This window comes from Perca flavescens, chromosome 13, assembly GCF_004354835.1.
Source record: "Perca flavescens isolate YP-PL-M2 chromosome 13, PFLA_1.0, whole genome shotgun sequence".
Classification (NCBI taxonomy): Eukaryota; Metazoa; Chordata; class Actinopteri; order Perciformes; family Percidae; genus Perca; species Perca flavescens.
This window is the reverse complement of record NC_041343.1, coordinates 9,182,529-9,200,572: the sequence shown is the minus strand read 5'-3', so window position 1 is coordinate 9,200,572 and position 18,044 is coordinate 9,182,529. Positions and strand designations below refer to the sequence as shown.

Genomic DNA, 18,044 nt, shown 5'->3' with positions numbered 1-18,044 from the left:
GTTTATTGTTAAATCAAATGTGAAGAGGTTTTCTTTAACCATTAAAAAAAGGAAGACGGTGGGGAAAGTGAGATTGACTGGAAGAGGTACAGAAATGTAGGTCAAATTGTTATTTTTAGAATGTTGTTATGTCCAATCAAGGATATGGATAGTTTTGTCCACCTAATAACATAAGATCGTATAGTTATAATTTAGAAGGAAGATCATTGAGATGATGGTTTTCTGGGTATCAATAGTTGGCCTAATGTAATTATTACAGTGTTAAGTTAAGGGAGGAAGGAATCCACCATCAAACGATTGTTGGTACAATGTAGTCTTAAAAATCTTGTATATTTCAACTGGAATCCCATCAGGTCCGGTCCTTTCAGGCTGATTATAGCATCAGACAGTTCCTGGGCCCCAAGGTTAAGCTCTAATGATTCTCCATTCAGGGGGGTAAATTCTAATAAATCCATAGATTCCTTTTGTTTATGCAGAGCTGAATCTGAATATTCAGAGCTGTACAAGTCATGGTAGAAGCCTAGAAAAGTGCTATTTCTCTTTTTTAGGTCCGAAGCTATCACCCCCATCTCTTTGAATTGAGTGTATTGCCTCCTCTGCCTGCATCTGTTTAATGCACCAAACTAAATTACCAGCTTTTTTACCTTGCCTTAATCTCATCAAACTTTTTTTTGTTGCATTCTTTGTAGATAAAACATAGCTCTCAGTTTATGGAGCTCTGAATGCAAAGATCTGATTTGCTGAAAGTGCTGGTCTCCTTGCAGTACAACAAAGTACAGCCTTGGGTTACCCTCGATAGAACAGCTCCACCTAGTGGACAAAGGGAGGGAAAGCATTGGTGATTTTTCCTGTGGTGACATTCACCATCTTTTTTTACTTGGTAAAGTAACCAAATTGCTGCAGTCAATGTCTTAAATATTGCTCTGTACTTCAGCAAACTGGTTTTAAGTGATAGTAAGGTCCTGCATTTGCAGCCACATTCAATATTTCTTTCATTTTCACCTTTCTGTCACCTTGGGGACCTCATAAAAAGCATTATACACACTGGACACCATCTGCTTTAGCTCCTCCCATCAGGCAGGTGATTCAGATATCAATAACAAACAATAATTCAAAGCTTTGGCACTACTGAACTAACAAGACAGATGTTCTGCCATCATTGGAGCACAGGCAATATTTAATTACTATTCACTCCAAGACACTGATTATATGCAGTTTTCATACACCAACACACACATACCCATTACTCCATATTTGTCTTACTGCACCTTTACTGGACCGTAGCTACTTTGCACACTATTCTATTCTTATTGTATACTGATTTATTCTTTTAATTTCTTATATTTAGTTCCTGTATTGCTTAGGTTCTGTACTTTTTGTTGCCGATACATTTAATTTCTTCCTTGTTTTAGCCTTTTTAAATATGTGTTAAGTCTTTTGAGGCTTTCGTTGATTGCTTAATGACTAGTTTAGTCAGGTTTTTCAGCCTCACTATCGCCTGATTTTCTGGAAATGACATTCCTTTTGGGCAAAATACTGTAAGTGCCAGACGCCTTGAACACCTTTTCCAGAGCTACATGCAATTAGGAAAGCTTGGAAACAGATTCATGATATAATCTTTTATTTTAACCCATGGGATTTAACTTTTACAGTGCATTTCTTTACAACAATTATTCATTAAGTGACAGGTTTTAAGCCACCACTACGGATCAGATTACTATGAATGTTACATTTCTGAGTTCCTCTTAAAGATTTTGACTTTATGAACACAGTGTTGAAAAAAATCCCAAATATGGAGAACCACAATGGACAATGGATGACCACAAAAAGGTTAACTAATTTAGTGACATCCGATGATCCATTGAAAAGGTTAGCCTTGTCATCAAACCGCACCATCTGTTAATCTTTAGTTGTCTCAGTGTTATTACGCAGCTTACTATCTGTACCATTAAAACATAGAGGGGGGCCAATTAGAAACCTGCTGCAATCCATAAGAAAGAAAAAGGCTTTAAAAATAGACAAAACAAAATATGGCACTATTGTCTCAAGGAACAACCAGTAGACACAAACACATTTTTTGAAGAGGGGGCCGTGGTCAAACTCCCCTAAACAGAACAAGAAACCTCAAGCACTTTGTTCGGTCTTTTCCCGAGCAGTCTTTCCTGCCGGTTCACAATCTGAGGAGGAGTCACCAGTCAGATGGACATCAAGCTTCATGTGGACATTAAGCCATTCATTCACAAACATCTCAGCAGGAAAACCTTACCTCTGTCACATCCCAGAATACCCACAGTACCTTCAAATGACATTTTTCTTACATCAGAAGAAGACATCTGCTGTCTCCCAACGTTATTGTGTTCTCTTCCTCTTAACACATCAAGCACACGTCCCGGCAAAACAAACACGCAGCATCGCATCGATCGGTCCACACACATCCCTCAGAACGTCAAATGTCCCAACACGGCTATACTGGAGAAAAGCATTGATAAAAGACAGAACCACATTAACTGTGCATATACATCATTTTGAAAACACATTGCAGCAATGAACACATATACGACCCACCAAATGTACATTAACATAAACACGATCCAGTTATCCATTACATATTACATTCAGGCTCCAAGAAAAAGATGCAATGACGAAGTAAACAGCAGATTTCTCCCTTTTACTCAAGTTTGGTCTCAAATTCCCTCAAATACAACAACAGCTAGTAGTGCACAAAATAAGAATACAAAATTAGACTTTTAAATACTGTAGCAGCAATTCTTTTCTTTTCAAAGTTGAAAGCCTCCAGTAGTACAGGTAAAGGCTTTGGAGTCCCCGACACGTGGAAGGGTGAGCGATTGTCCTCTGAAGTGCGAGACAGTGTCTGTAAGGAGGGTGCAGGTGTTTGGTACTAAAGGTGGGTGACTCTGATGGGGTGGACAGGTTGGAGATGTGTCTCGGACAGGGCATGTGTGGAGGCAGCTGGGCGCTGCAGTGCTCCGGGCTGAAAATGTCTTGGAACAGAAGGGGTTTGTTCTGCCGGAAAACCTCAACCGCTGAAACGCCATCCATCTCAGACATTCCCTTTCCTCTTCTCCGCCTTTCAGACAGACAGTCTCACAGTGCACCTCCGCTCCCAAACTGAGCCTCCCAAAGAGTAACAACTCCTCCTCATCTTCCCCCCTGCAGCCGAAACCAGAGCAGGTTGGGGTTACAACGGGGCGCTCAGCTTATCAGACCAAAACGAGCAGGACAGAGCCGAAGCGCGAGCCATGCTACACAACGCTTCTCTCAGCTGGAGGCTGTGGCGATGGCCTTCTTGAGCTGCTGGCTGCGGATCTCGCGGGTGCGGGACTCCAGGAGCAGGTCGTGGCAGATGTTGCAGACCAACACCGGGTCATACAGCTGTTGGTCTGGGATGGGCAGCTTCAGATGACAACAGTCTTTACAGAACACATTGCCACAGTTCCTGTAGAAGGAGACCACACAGGAGGTTGTTAAAGCAGTGTGTATGTGTGTTAACAGTGCTTACATCACTTTATAGAATGAAACATTTTTCAACAGTGACATCTGTTATACATTTCTTTCCATTTTGGGACAACTGTCAGTTTTTCAGTGGAGCATATAAATAATAAGCCTTTCATTCTGAAACCATGGGCCTGACGCAAAGCTTGTTTTATTGCCTTGGAAATACAGAGCAAAGTGTGTCTTTGAATCGCAGGCTGCTACTTTGGCAGAATTGTTCTGCAACAAAGGATTGCCAGGATTAATGTGAATAGAAAAAACTGCCAGAGTTTAAAAGGAAATGGTAAGCTCTCATGAACAAATGTTCCTTATATCGGATGCTTTTTCTAAGTGAATACACAAATCAGGACGTTGTTAAACCTGATTTTGACACCGCTACCATCGATGACGAGGCCTAAAAAAGTAATAGAATACACTTTGGTAAATACACTCATTACCTTGTATGCAGGGAGTTAGATGAAGAAAAACTGCAACCAGCACCTCTGAAGTTTACTGCATTTAACTTAAACTATTCCTTAAAAAAGAAACATTTGAGGCTAGAGGAACAATAGTGAGAGATCTTCATAATGAACGATAAGGACTTTAGTTGATTAGTGAATCCATAGAACATTTTTACTGACAATTTTTGATAATTGACAGGATTTGATCAAAATTGCGCTGCTTAAAGATTCTTGAATGCTTCTTGCGTTTCTGTATTTTATATTGTTAAATAATTCGGTTTTTGACAAGTAATCATTTTTGCGAAGTGGTGACTTGGGATGGCAATATAATCTAAATTTCTTTGACTATTTATTAATAAATACAAGAAAGTTTATTTTTTTGGACGGTTATGGTCAAAATGTTGATAGTGAGAATAATCATGAATTGCAGCCCTTTGAATGTTCTTTTTAACTTTCTTTTTTCTTGTTACATCCCAAAACCACAGTGTCGGGGCGATGGGCTTATATGTATTTTTGATATACGTACACCAGTGTTGTTTCTCACCTACCTTTTCATTTGTAAGTACATTTTAAGATTCTTTGTGTTCTTGTGTCAATGAATGTAAGAAAACCACGGGGAAGCCCCACCTGCAGTGGTGACGTCTCTTGACTATCCAGAACTCACAGTCACAGTTGAAACAATGGGAGGCCATGTGGTCGGGCACCCACCTCGTGACCTACAACACGCACACACACAAATCTATCAGATCAGTGTGCTGTATTAAGAAGTGCTCCTAGCCAAACAGGGGAGGGGAAGGGAGGATTGTGAGGAAAGAAAAGATAGAAGTTATTATAGACGATGGAGCACAACGGATGCAGACCTCGGTGTCCTTGGGCTCTACGCGGTCCCAGCTGCCCTCAGACAGACGGTCCTCGCTGTGGGTCGACAGAGAGTCCTCCTCGTTGCTGTTGTCTGACTCCCGCAGACACGTCTGAAAACGGAGAGAGAAGGGCAAGATCAGAAGACAGACAGGAATGATAAAGACGATAATCAAAAGTAGACATTTACAAACACTGCAGACAGAAAAAAAAAAAAAAAAAAGAAAAAAGAAAATCTTCCAGCGCTGGGCTGTCTGGCACTATTGCCATCACGGAGAAGGGTACTCACAATGTCATCCTCGTAGTCTATGTCTGGCTCCGAGGGAGGGGTGCTGTACTGTTTACTCTCCAGCCTCATCTGCAGCTGTCGCACCTGCAGCCTCAGCACCTCCACCTCTTGCTTGTAGCCGGCCTCAATCTGGCGCAGTCTCTGCTGCACGGCGTCCATGGGCACCGGCAGCCCGTCGTCATCCAGGTAAGCTGGGGCTTGGGGCGGGGGTGGGGAGCTGGAGGCGGAGGGCGAGGAGTAGGACACTGGCAGGAGCTGATGGCCTGCCAAGGAGTAGCTGTTGAGGGCTGCGGCAGCAGGCCCACACAGGCCGGTGTAGGCTGCACTCCTGGCAGCAGACAGCCATCCAGCCGGCAAAGGGCTGCTGGGATTACAAAGAGCCTCTCTGCGGCAGCACTGGGACCCGTTGGCGAAGCCTTGGGAGCGGAGCAGCTTACTGGCAAGACGGCGGCTCTGGTAAGTGTTGCTCTGCAAGGCCCGGCTGACGCCAGAGCGACTGGCACTGCTGCAGGCGGACTGGACCAGACCCTGGACGCTCTCCCAGTGGGAGCCGAGCAGGGACAGGTCCGCGATCTGGCTCTGGGCCATCAGATGGCGAGCTGCTACCTGGGCGCAGTCTACAGGAGCTACTGCAACGGTCAACATACGCTCTTTTCCTTTCACTCCATCTGTCCTCATGTCCTCCTTCTCCTTCTGGGGTTGAACCTGGGGCCGGGACTCAGGCTGGGACTCGGGCTGGGACTCGGGCTGATCTTCGTCACTAAAATGATTCCGGGTAAGATCCTGGCTCACAGTGGGTGGCAGGGTTGGGGGGAGCTCTCCCTCACCTGTGAGAGTCTCTGTGGAGTCCTCCATGGGAAGTAGTGGTATCAGCTGCTTCAGAGCCAGCAGGTCTGCACATTCTGGGAAGCCGTTTAACTGGCCGCCAGAGTGGCCGTTAGGCAGCGAGCTGGGTGTGGTGGCTGCAGGCTCAGTGCCGCTGCAGGGGAGAGATGAGCACGGCTCGGATTTATGAGCGGGTGACGTGGTGCTCTCTGCAGTCCTACACAGGCTCTCAGCCTCTAGCGGAGGCGGTGGGAGTGGAGAGTTAGCGATCTGAGGCAAAGCCTGCTGGAGGACAGGAGTCGGGAAGGAAATGTGAGCGAGTGGGACGTCCTTACCGAGAGGGACCGGGGGAAGGGGCAGAGAGGGCAGGGGCTGTGTGGTGAGACAGGTCTCCTCCACTGTGTCTTCAAAGCTCCCTGCACCTGGGACACTCTCTGGGGTCATGGCAGGACTCGGATGCAGAGGTTTCCCCTTACTGCGGTCCAGTCCAGTGTTGTCAGGTGTGACCTCCTCAGAGATGGCTGCAGAGGTTTCCTCTGTGGCGGGCGAAAGCTCCGGGGCAGAGCGACCCTCCTGGCAGTGCTTATTGAGATTCGGGTCGCTGGAAGTACGTGTCAGGGGCACCCCGTTCTCAAAAGCTGACAGCAGGTTGTCCATGGAGCGGGTCTTGGGAAGTCTGGAAATCAGAAATATATGAAGGGGTTATTTTTTTTTTCCCCCACATGTGCAGAAATGGCAATGATACAATTGTCTGTTTGAGACTCTAGAGGGCAGTCTGGCTCTCGGCACATAAAAAGGGAATTTTGAATAAATGTAAATCTTTGTAAGAACAGTAAGTATAGACACTGAGTAACGGATCAGATTTGGAAACAAACAAACATACCTGTCCAGGGAACGGGAGGTCAGTTCGTCTCCTGTGACACTGGGGGGGAGGTAGAGCTCCATGGAGTCGTCCACAGCGGTGCAGGGGGAGGAGGTGGGCAGGTAGACAGCTGTCCACAGCTGCAGCGCTCGTGTGTGGCAGACTGGCTGCAGCACCTGGCAGGCACACAAGTGACGAGAACAATCCCGGAAGGTCAACATACAGTAATGATGGTGCCTATTACTCTATTAGTACTGTTCTACCACTGCTGTGGGTGGTGTATTATGTCCATTTTCTAATGGATCATTTATCAAGGTGGCATAGGTTTTATCTTAAGTTAACTCAAGCTTATGCTCTTTTGATGAAAAGCTTGAGGATGAAAGTGAAAGTTCAGTCACACTATGCATTAATGATTAATAAAGCCACCCTGCTCAGCATCAAAGGATTACGACTTTAGATCTGCTGATTTGTGCTACAGCCCTTAAAGGGATACGCCAGCGTTTGTTGAAATAGGGCTTATCACGGTCTCCCCTAGCTGTAGATAGGTGGGCCAACACATTTTTTGTGCATGCACTGTTTTAGTCCGGTGCAACATCGGCAGTGCCGCCGCTAGTTAGCTTAGCGTAGTGAATGGAATCCTATGTTGCCGGTTAGCATGTTGTGAGTAAAAGTGAGCCAACAAAAGACCAAAAAACAACCTAATTACTTGCACTGAGACAAAAAATGCATTGGCCCACCTATCTACAGCCAGGGTAGACCGTGATAAGCCCTATTTCAACAAACGCTGGCATATTCCTTTAAATACCACTATTCCTTCAAGTAATCACCATCTCCTCAAAAACTGAAAGGCTCAGTGTCTAAATGTACAGTATGAAGCAACCTTCAGTTGTTTCTGTATTTAACCGGTTGCTGTACTACAAAAGAAGAACAATATAAAAGTAATAGCATAATAACAGTGTAAGGACACTGTAAGAAGTGCTAGGTACCATATCGTGACTGGGGATGTAGAGGAAGTTCTGAAAGTTCTTGTTTCCGTTGCGAAGCAGGGACCACACAGAGCAGGTGCGTTTATAGATGTTCCTCGTCTCTCTCTCGCGAGCGTTGTTACACAGGAAGGTGCCGTAAAGACAGGAGTACGTATGCTGCACCAACTTGACCTGGACACACGTGGAAGACGGAACATGACGCCAGGTTAGTGGCTCAAGGATTATAATGGTAGGCAAAAAATAAAATGTATTACTACTATTCTGTCTTCAAAGATGGTTTCATGTCCCTTACACTTTGAGATTTATAGTAAAAAAAAAAAAGAAAAAAAAAAAGGATATAGTCGTTATTAGAAAGACAGGGAGAAGTAAAGAGCGCTGTAAGACCACCCACCAGGAAGGCCTCGTTGAACTCAAAGAGGCAGGGGAACTGTTTGAGCAGCTGGTGAACACAGTCCAGCCACTGCAGGAACACGGGACACTGCTCGCTCACATCGTCAGCGTTCTCCTGGTGGCCGCAGCGGTCTCCAAACTTATGACCGTAGTCCAGCCAGTCCGTCTCTACAAGCACCTGGAAACCCTGTGGACGACATGGTACTCAGGACTGAATGGAATCACTTTACAGTGCAACAAAAACTACAGTTAAAAGAAATTCTCCACTTTCAAATTGCACTAGCATTGTTGGACGATGGACACCCGACGTCCCAATTACCCACAATGCAACTAGAACGCCAACAGTTCAATCAGAGACTTGGGTGCATTATGCTAGTGTAGTCTCAAGCCATTAAGAAACAGGCTACAGAGTTCAGGTGAGCTAACTTCTTTCTAATTCCAAACTCCCACATTGTTTTCATTTTCAAACTTAATAGTCTTCAGCCACAACTGATGCTGACTCAAGTGACATCACGTGAGGCCATTTGTCAGATTACATGCAGCATCCTCTGGAGACACAAAAGGCTTTATACAACTGTTTTCTTAATGCAGTAGTATTCCCTCCTAAGACCTGTAGAGAATTTTATGTGTAAAAGGGGTTCCCCTTTAATACTACATTTAAAACAAGTATTATTATTATTATTATTAATAATGTCTAAAATCTGTATGCAACATTCTGGGGCCAAACCACACAGACTCTCACCTCTAACGTCCTGTAGTAGGGGTCCAGCAGGACCTTGGCGAGGGCTACAATCTGGGGAGTGCGGTCCCACCCGTCAGAACAATGCACCAGGACAGGACGACCTTCCCTCTCCACCGCTGAACACACCAGTGTGGCTGCCTTCAGCATGACGGATAGGTGCTGCAGCCAACGGGTGCTCTCAAGTGCGGAAAGCCAGCTGGAAACACCAGAGATGACTGATTAGATAAGTACAAATCTAAATAGAGCCTGTCTGATGAAGTGATCTGGAGCCTAGACACTGTATACATACATCAGCTTTGGTTACTCAGGGTGAGGTTACACGGGGTTATTAGGCTGACGGGGTTAGAAGGAAGACTCTGACCTATATCTATGGAGGCCTCCCTACGTCACTATACCCCTCTCTCCGAATAACAACAAGCCTTAAAATAACATGATGTGACATACAACCGCATGTAATGACATACAGTCATAGATGTAATCACAAACAGTCATAGATGTAAACACACTAGTAAAACACACAGCTATTAAAAACATACAGATGTAAACCTAAGAACAAACAGAAACACATAACACACGTATCCACTATCAGTGTGTACAGACAGACAGCTGGTCGGCGCAGCAGGAATGGCACTGGACTGTGGCAGCGTTCCCATCTCTGTGTGGTGTTGCCTTACCATGAGGTGAGGCAGGGGGGGAGGGAGAGGGAGGCACCGATGATGGCAGAGCCGCTCAGAGAGAAAGGTTAAACAGATCAACTTACTTTCCTGGATCCGGGATCTGACTGCAAACGGTCCTTAGAGCTTGGAAGCTGTTCCGGATGGCGTGGATGTTCGCCATTCCCATGAACATTACCTCGCAGTTGGGGTAGTACTCTAAGTACAGACAAACAAACAACTCTGATGAAGGTCATAATACATAAACAAAGCATAGCGTGTAAGATACTGTAGCATCATCTGTTCAGAGATGATGACGGTGTTTGACTTGGCATTAACTGGCACTGACCACTTGCTTATAGGGGTGTCAGGATTTCACTTTTGAATCGAAAATTGATCGAAATGAGCTTTCGATTTCGAAATCAAAAGCAGGATCGGTGATTGCCCAGTATTTGTTTTTTTCTCTCCGCCTACTTGTGCAAGTTCGAAGAAAAATAACAAAGCAGCACAGTGTCTGTGGGCAGCATCTTCTTCATTGAGCTTAGAACTCAAAACATGTTGATATCTACAAGATAGATCCAAGGGCATTGTCCAACTGCCAGTAGTTACAATGTTTGTAGGTGCCACACACCTCTGGTGGCAAAAAAAACAAAGAATTGCATGCGTAATGGAGAACTTACTGGAAATTTGACTGAAAACGTTTTACATATCACCTTACAAAGTTGTTATGGCAAACAACTGCCCTATTTACACATCCAGCAATTACAAAGCAACATTAGCAAGTCTCGTTTCTGGGCACCTGACGATTGGGTGTCTAATATTCACTCTCCTTTCAGTTCCGTTTTGATCTCCATCATCTCCAAGATGTGGCTCTTTAGCCAGAGCCTTGAGTTATTTCCCCTTTACTACTTATTTCGAACAGTATTTTCCTGATCCGTTTATTTTCTACTTGTACCATAATTTATTCTGGTTTGAAAGCATTTTGTTGAAAGGTTGATTTTACATTTGTACTGTCCTTACCTACCCTTTTGTATTTAATTGTTAATTTTATATTTGTACCCTTTATGTATTTATTTTGTTTTGTGTCACTATGAAAGTTTATTTAAAATGTGTCTGAATAATATAAAAATAATGGATATATAAATATACGAAATAATTCATTCATACTTCTAAGTTTAAATTGCCTGCTTGAATCTCTAAGCAGAATCAGAAGCATACAGGTGGTGAATACACACTCCAGATAATATAACCGGATGACAAAGTATTGTACGTGTTGTTAAAAATTAAAATGTGATGAATACATGTTGAAACACAGTGTCAGTTGCCTTTGATCTCATATCCTACAAAATGCTAAATTGATTGAATTATTTAAGACTTTTTCAAATGTTTTGGTCACACTAACCTTCACATTCACAGCCTCCGCCCTTGGCTCGGTTGGCCACTGCAGCGGTGTACGAGCGAGCATCCAAAATCAGCAGCTTCTGTGGCACAGTGTTGTCATCGCAGCCAGAGCCGCCCGTCAGAGAGGAGTCTGGAGATACAGGCGGGAGGACAGAGAGAGAATGTCTGCTGTTATGAGTGGGCAGCGTTATGTGAACCGAACAGCTGGGGAAAGGAAGAGAGAGAAGGCGTGGAAGGAGAAGGAGGGAATCAGAGAAGTGCCAGGGACATGATTTACAGAAACTGACTATTTGTAACCTACTGATAATCAATATCTCCTTCTGATGACACACAACCACAGTGTTGTTATAGGTAACGATCACAAGTCAAGAGACCTGCTGTCCGCAGCTACCAGGGAGAAAGACGAGTCATTACTGTGAGGCTGCAAATAAACTACTTCTCTTTGCACTCAGTCAGTGTTGTGCTGCCACTCCCTTTCCAGCCTGGCGTTGTGCACCAAACACCCTTTTAGACGTGCATGTCCCAGACATTGGCCTCAACTTTGACAAAATAACCAAAATTACACCTGCTTGGGAGACAGAAAAAAGTTTGGCTAGCCGGCTCAACTGCAACCAAGAAAATGATAGCTCAACGCTGGCTTCCCCCCCCCACTCATATTGTATAAAGCAGTGGTTGGCGTATTTTCTGGACATAGTTGTGCTTGAGCTCTCTACAACAAGGATTAACAAAGCCAAATCATCGACTATAGACCTATGGAGAAACGCAGCGGCGCAAGCATCAGTCCTAATGAGCTCAGCATCACAAGAATTAGAGGAGAGCGACTAGGCAAGGTGTGATTTCCGTTTTTGCTTATGTGTCTGTTTTTATTTTCCTCGAGACCGCAGAGGATAGAGGGTGGGAGAGAGTTGTTGTTCAACTGTGTTTGTCTGTTCAAAAATATAAAAATAGATCTAAAACAACAAAAAAATACAACACAAGTTGCACTGGCAGTTGTCCCATTAGTTACATTTCTGTAGATAAATCTGATTATAACGCAGTAACTGCCTCCACACAGCTCTCAGACTGTTCCCAGATACGTGAAATCTTTATCTGTTTGTAGTTCACTTTGGAAGTAACATTTACGAGACATGTAAATAATAAAAAATCATTTACTTCCTTCTGAGTCATAAGGATATTTCCACATAATCAGCCTGAATATGAATGGATTCTTGGGAGCTACAGTGCTCTAACAGTGTATGCATGAGTCTGCTCTACCAAAATCGCTATCGGAGGAGTCGGGAGCTTCCCCGCGTTGTCGGCAGGCTGGTGCTCCACAGGTACCCTTGGCTCCGGTATCCATCTGACACGCCTTGGCGATGGATGACACCAAGTACTCATCATCTGTGTTTCTCCAGCCCCACCAGCTGATCTCAGGCTGGCTGCAACGGGAGATCACTGCCCCGTTTTTCTGGTGCCTGGAATTCAATGTTAGAGAGTCAGCAAACAAGAGTACGGGTCTAAATGTCAAAAAGGAAACATGCTGTTGGTCATATTGGTAAAAACATGTGGTAGTGTGCACATGACTGTGTGTCAGTGAACCCACCTGTAGACCACCACAGGGATCCTCTTCCAGGATCTGAAGGAAGCCACGCTTTCCAGCTCCTTGTCAGTGATCCATATCGGAACCAGAAGCTTCTGCGGGTAGCTGGAGCACAGCCTGTGGACAAGAAGGACAAGACCCATTATTTTTTTATAGAGGAAGGTTAAATGCAGTTTATACTGCTGCAAACATTGTAGCGCCAGTACACTAGGGCTGACATAAGATAACTGCAAGCAACAAGAGTCTTTCAGTGAGAAAACATAAAAATAGTGCTTTGAGCTGCAGCAAACATTCTTCAACATACACAAATGTTCTGGTTTTCAGGGTCACTACTTCTAACTCTCAGCTCTGGCAGAAAAAAAAAAAAAAAAAAACACAAAGTGCTACTGCCTGACTCCATCTGTCTCTGTTCTCCTCCTCTCTCATGATACTTTCTTCAGTGTCTATCCACCTGCTGACTGTCTGAGGAGGGAAGGTTAGACAAAGACAGTGTATGTGTGTCTGTGTGTGAGTGAGAGAGAGAGAGAAAGAAAGAAAGAGAGAGCGAGAGAGAGGGGGAATAGTGTGCTGAGTCATGGGCCTCAGCAGGCTACGGCTTGTTTAATTAGCAAGTTGTCCTGTATGTCTTTCTCCCTCAGCAGGATGTGCTCTCTTGGGCCCTGCGAGCAGACTGAACTTTTTTGTAGCATTTATTTGTCCAGACAGCAAAGGAGACACACATACACACACACACACAGTATACTGCATTTTTTCTGCTAAAGCGAGTGCTACAATGCTATTTATTTGTGTGTGTGTGTGTGTGTTGTGTGTGTTATTGACTGGACATGGTGAGAGTGCTGCTGGCCTGAGAGGTCAGGGGAGACAAAGGCGAGCAAGTATACACACTGACCCACGTTGTTGAAGGCATTGTTCCACCAATACATCGCTATATGAATAAGCTACTTTCAGTAGAGCTTAAGAGTTATAAAGGAGGCGACAGCGTGACATGGAATTTATGATTTTTGGCAATGTACTGGTAAAGTAAAGGATTGTTGGGAACACACTCAACATATGGATTAATGGCAGAGAAGTGGATTATGCTGCAGAAGTGGTTTGATAAGTTTCTATGGATGTTTTGATATATCTTATACACAATATACACAATTCTTTTTTATCATGAATCTGGGTATCCAATGGAACCCAATAATATTGATAGTGCAGCATTAGTAGAAGTAGTAGTAGTAATATTTTTTTCTTACTTCAAATTGAAAGAAAACTTACTAGAGCCCTGGTTTTTCCTGCATATATTTGTTTATATTTTGGTACCAATAAAAGAAGGCGTAATTAGCTTACAGCAGTAGCTCTTTGCAGTGTACCCAACTGTCACTGGATTACTGATTCTCAGACAGGTTTTGGAGATATAAGAAGGTTTTTTCTTCTCTATTTTATAGATTTATGGTCATCTACTTGTGATGGACATTGGGGACAATGATAACCTTGGGCAATGTCACACCAAATCTAATAATGATTACTGTGTATAATGTCTGTGTTCAGTGTACTCTTATTATTTACATCCACCTGACTACTATTCCCCCAACAGTAACGGTTATTTTAAGATAAATTAAAAACTCCCATTTCCTGACACACGGTGCTGAGATGTGCTAACACATACACACAAGCTGCTTGTCACACAATCTGTTCAGTTTGGCGACATTGTGGCCCGATTCCAGCCCTACTCTCTGTCACAGCTCTCAAAAAGCTCTTTGAAACACTGTCACTCACCATTGCCTCTCTAAACGACCATCATGACTCTTTACAGTTACAGTATTGTACAGCTACCTGCCGCGACAGAGGTGCCATACCATTATTTATGGTAACATATCTGTGACATACTTGAAGTTGCAGTTTATGTCCGACACTCTCCAGACGTTCTGTGTGTCGAAGCCCATCCTCTTGACCTCCATTTCCATTCTCTGACGCACGTGATCACCTGCACACGCAGAGAGCATGGAGGGGAGGAGATTATTTAAGGAATATCAAAACTTATCAAGACATTCTATTTGAAGGCCTAATTGTTCATAAACTTTGGTGTTAAGTTCAGTCGTGATTGGTGTGTGTGTGTGTGTGTGTGTGTGTTGACCTGGGCGACAGAGATGAACGTGCTGGTCTTCATCATCAGCGTTGCCTCCCAGACACCAGGCGTGATAGGCCAGGGCGAACAGGTCCTCCAGTCGGGACGGGTGAGCTATGGCCCGGTTCAGACGCTTGACCCACTCCTGGCATTGCTTGAACGTTGCAAAGAGGCATCTGTGGAGAACACAACGTCACACAACGGAGATTAGAAAGACGAGTGAGATCCAACAAAAAAATATCTTGTTACGACTTCATGTATTGGGGACTGGGAGAAAAAAAAACAAGAGCAACTAATTTGATCAGCTGTTCAGTGATTTTCCAGCCTTGAAACAGGAGTAATAATAATAATGTGGCTGCTTAATGATGAGGAACCAACATCTGCCGCTGAGACTCTGAAGGCTCCACTGGTTTTGAACTTAACAGGTGTCAATAAACACATACGGATTTCACTCTGCTGTGAAATAAATACAAGCCTTGGTCTTTAAAAAAAAAAAAAAAAACTTGAAAGTTTTTTTTAAAGCAAGTAAGCATAATACGTGCTAGTTATGCTACACAGCATACACTTTTAAAAGTATAAATACAGTACAGTACAATAAATAGGATGTCCATCTGCAACATCCCTATTTTATTCAGTCTTCATTACAACAGATTATTAAAAAAATAGTATCAACTGGAAGAAAATGTATGACTGTTTCATTGTTTACGCTTCCATTTTTTTGAAACTTTCTTTTGTAAAATGTTGCTTTCATTTTATTCTATAGTATGTATTATATTGACATGCTAGTCTCTCACAACATTTAAACATATGGCATATTAGCGCTGCCACTAGTAAGTATTTATTACTTCATCAATACTCTTTTACAATTAATTGAGTATTAGTTCAGTGTATACAATGTGAAAAAATGCCCATCAAAACTTCTGAGAGCACAACGGGACATTTTCAAATTGCTCGTGTTGTTCGGCCAATAGAAAGAATGTACAATGATGCAAAATAATAGCAAGGCCTGGCATTTAAGGAGCTGGAACCATGATCCATGAGAAATGACAACAATATGAACAAACAATTAACCGACTACTTGTTTCAGCATTATTGCACACACAAAATACTGAAATCAGAGACTGGCTAGTCATGAAGTCTGTTGCCATGCTAACACTGATTCAAACCAAAAGACAAAAGCAAGCAGCAAAAGCTTAATTTAAAGTTTAATTGTCTTTCCAAAACTTTAAACCATTATTAATGATAATTCTGTTGTTCTGGTAACCCCTGAGCATCGGAATGCTGTTATTTCCACCCTGTAGCTTAATTTACACAGGCAGGGATAACCCTTTGTAACTGTGAGGACACGAGACATGACATGATTTCCATAATCCCTATGTCCCTGTCGTTAAGTATTTCAGGAAAGGATAGGATGGAGGAGTTTGAATAGCACAAGAATTGTACTAGCACTTCATTCTAAGCCTGTAACCCCTATTTTTACACCGTGGAATATTGATTAGCAGTTAAGCGTGGTACTGAGTATAAATTGTCTCCTCGCAGCCAGACAGAATTGAACTGTTGTATTATTCATTAAAACATGTACCAGACCACTGTACTGTATTTACTCTTGTTAATAACACCATCAATCAGCCTGTAGGGTTGATACGACTTGTTTAGTGTGAGTGAGCTGCTCTCCTTACCTGACAACTTTGGAGTCTTTGCAGATGATGTGCAGCTGGAACATATCTCTGCTCTCCACACTTTCTATCAGCCTGAGAGGCACCTGTAGGGGGAGACAGAGAGCACGTGTGTGTGTGAGATCAGCCTGATGGCCCCGCTGTCAGAGCAGACGGCACATCTGCAACGAGGTTACCACCCTCTGGTCTAGTACAGACTGAATCCAGGCTAGAAACACATAGTACAGTTTTAAGCTCGCTGTAGAGGGTAAGGAGGCCTGTGCAGTGTTTGAACCTCGTCTAGACCTCTGTTATGAAGCCAAACAGGAGCTATAAACCTAGTCTCCACAGAATTGTCTGCTTTCTAAGCTTTTAAGAGTTTCTGCGAACTGAGGTGTTAACAAAGGCGCTGCTTGGATTTACAAACATCACCCACGCAACTTCCCTTTTGGTCAAACCTTTATGCAACAGCACTTTGTGCGCTGTGTATGAATGAAACAAATACTAATTCTCTTCTTAAAGCAAAAAATAGTGCTTCTTTTTTTAATTACATTTTAAGGTCAACCACAATATTTTTTTCTCCTCTCTCACAGACAATTACAATAAATCCAGCGGTACCACTAAGTTGAATGTAAATTATGATTCGTCCCTAGTGCACTGTAATCGTTTAAAATGAAGAGGAGCTGAATGATTTAAACTGTCTAGACAGTGGCAGAGGGTGGTGTTTTATCACATGGTACTCACAGATATCTCATTGTCCACACCTGGGTAGGTCTAAAACACAGTGACACCATGGAGCACGCACACACAGAGAGGGGGGAGGGAGGGAGGGAGGACACAAGACAAGAGGAAATGGAAAAACTATTAAACCAAAAACATCCAGGAGACAAAAGGAAATGAAGAGTTAAAAAGAAAAGAAAACATCAAAGAGGTTGAAAGATGAAAGACAACCAAGTGGGCTACTTGCAGCACATGGCTAGGCCAAATGGAAATCATGGGTAGAAAGACAAACATGGACAGGAGCAAAGGGCAAGAAAACAGCGCAGAAGTAGGGGGGGCTGAGAAGTAAATGGGGTGGGTGAGAGGTTGTGGCTTGTTGGAATTCATACAGAGTTCATCTGCACTGCTGGGGTCAAGGCAGAACTCTGGAAAGCAGTTTGATGGGGACTGTTGCACTCAGTTCATTAACCTGACTCTCCTCTGCTGAAGTAAGTCAAGGTGAAGAGGCGCCCTGAACATCCTGGGGATCTGCCCTCACCGCTCCTCTCCGTCATCTTTTCTATAAGCCGAGGAGGAATTTTTGCTGCCAGTTAATGCAAACAATTGGCCCGTTTGTGTTTGGGCAAGGTCTGACGTCAGCAGGAGCGAGGCGGTGGACATCAGTGCCAGTGGGGGCCGGGCCTTTGGAGCCTAGATGTCACATTAAACCTCTGCTGCCTGTACATCAGGGGTCCCGGCCATTCCTGTGGTACAATCCCGGCACAAACAACTTCATGCCAACTACGCTGGGATATGACTAAAACCGCTTCACGGGTACGCGGTGTAAAATATTTTGCCTGGTAAGCACAATTATGCATTAATAAACTTTATATGGGGTAGAGGGGAAAAGCCTATGTGCGTCCAAACTACGCATTATAGCCTCCTCTCTCCTGCTATTGGCTTCTGTAGAGGCATGGCATGGCAGCAGCAGGGACCACACAGACAGTCGGGCCATTTGGACTGAAGTGAAACTCTACTTTTT

The 18,044-nt window shown here is 43.8% G+C and overlaps 1 protein-coding gene across 4 annotated transcripts in view; it reads right to left on the bottom strand.

Annotated features, from left to right (window-relative positions):
• Positions 1–1,604: 1,604 nt before the first annotated feature.
• Positions 1,605–18,044, bottom strand: part of mtmr4 (myotubularin related protein 4) — a 43,944-nt gene continuing 27,504 nt past the window's right edge. For 3 of the 4 annotated variants that reach the window (XM_028595098.1, XM_028595099.1, XM_028595096.1), the window contains 16 exons: positions 17,048–17,077; positions 16,328–16,410; positions 14,658–14,824; positions 14,411–14,507; positions 12,542–12,655; positions 12,214–12,413; positions 10,961–11,089; positions 9,666–9,777; positions 8,906–9,101; positions 8,165–8,350; positions 7,774–7,944; positions 6,809–6,963; positions 5,101–6,601; positions 4,814–4,924; positions 4,581–4,669; positions 1,605–3,457 (listed from right to left, as the gene is read on the bottom strand). In XM_028595098.1, coding sequence (XP_028450899.1) covers positions 3,280–3,457; positions 4,581–4,669; positions 4,814–4,924; positions 5,101–6,601; positions 6,809–6,963; positions 7,774–7,944; positions 8,165–8,350; positions 8,906–9,101; positions 9,666–9,777; positions 10,961–11,089; positions 12,214–12,413; positions 12,542–12,655; positions 14,411–14,507; positions 14,658–14,824; positions 16,328–16,410; positions 17,048–17,077 — 3,519 coding nt within the window. In that variant the 3' untranslated portion in view covers positions 1,605–3,279. The remainder of the gene's footprint in view (positions 3,458–4,580; positions 4,670–4,813; positions 4,925–5,100; positions 6,602–6,808; positions 6,964–7,773; positions 7,945–8,164; positions 8,351–8,905; positions 9,102–9,665; positions 9,778–10,960; positions 11,090–12,213; positions 12,414–12,541; positions 12,656–14,410; positions 14,508–14,657; positions 14,825–16,327; positions 16,411–17,047; positions 17,078–18,044) is intronic. The other variant, XM_028595097.1, reaches the window with a different exon arrangement.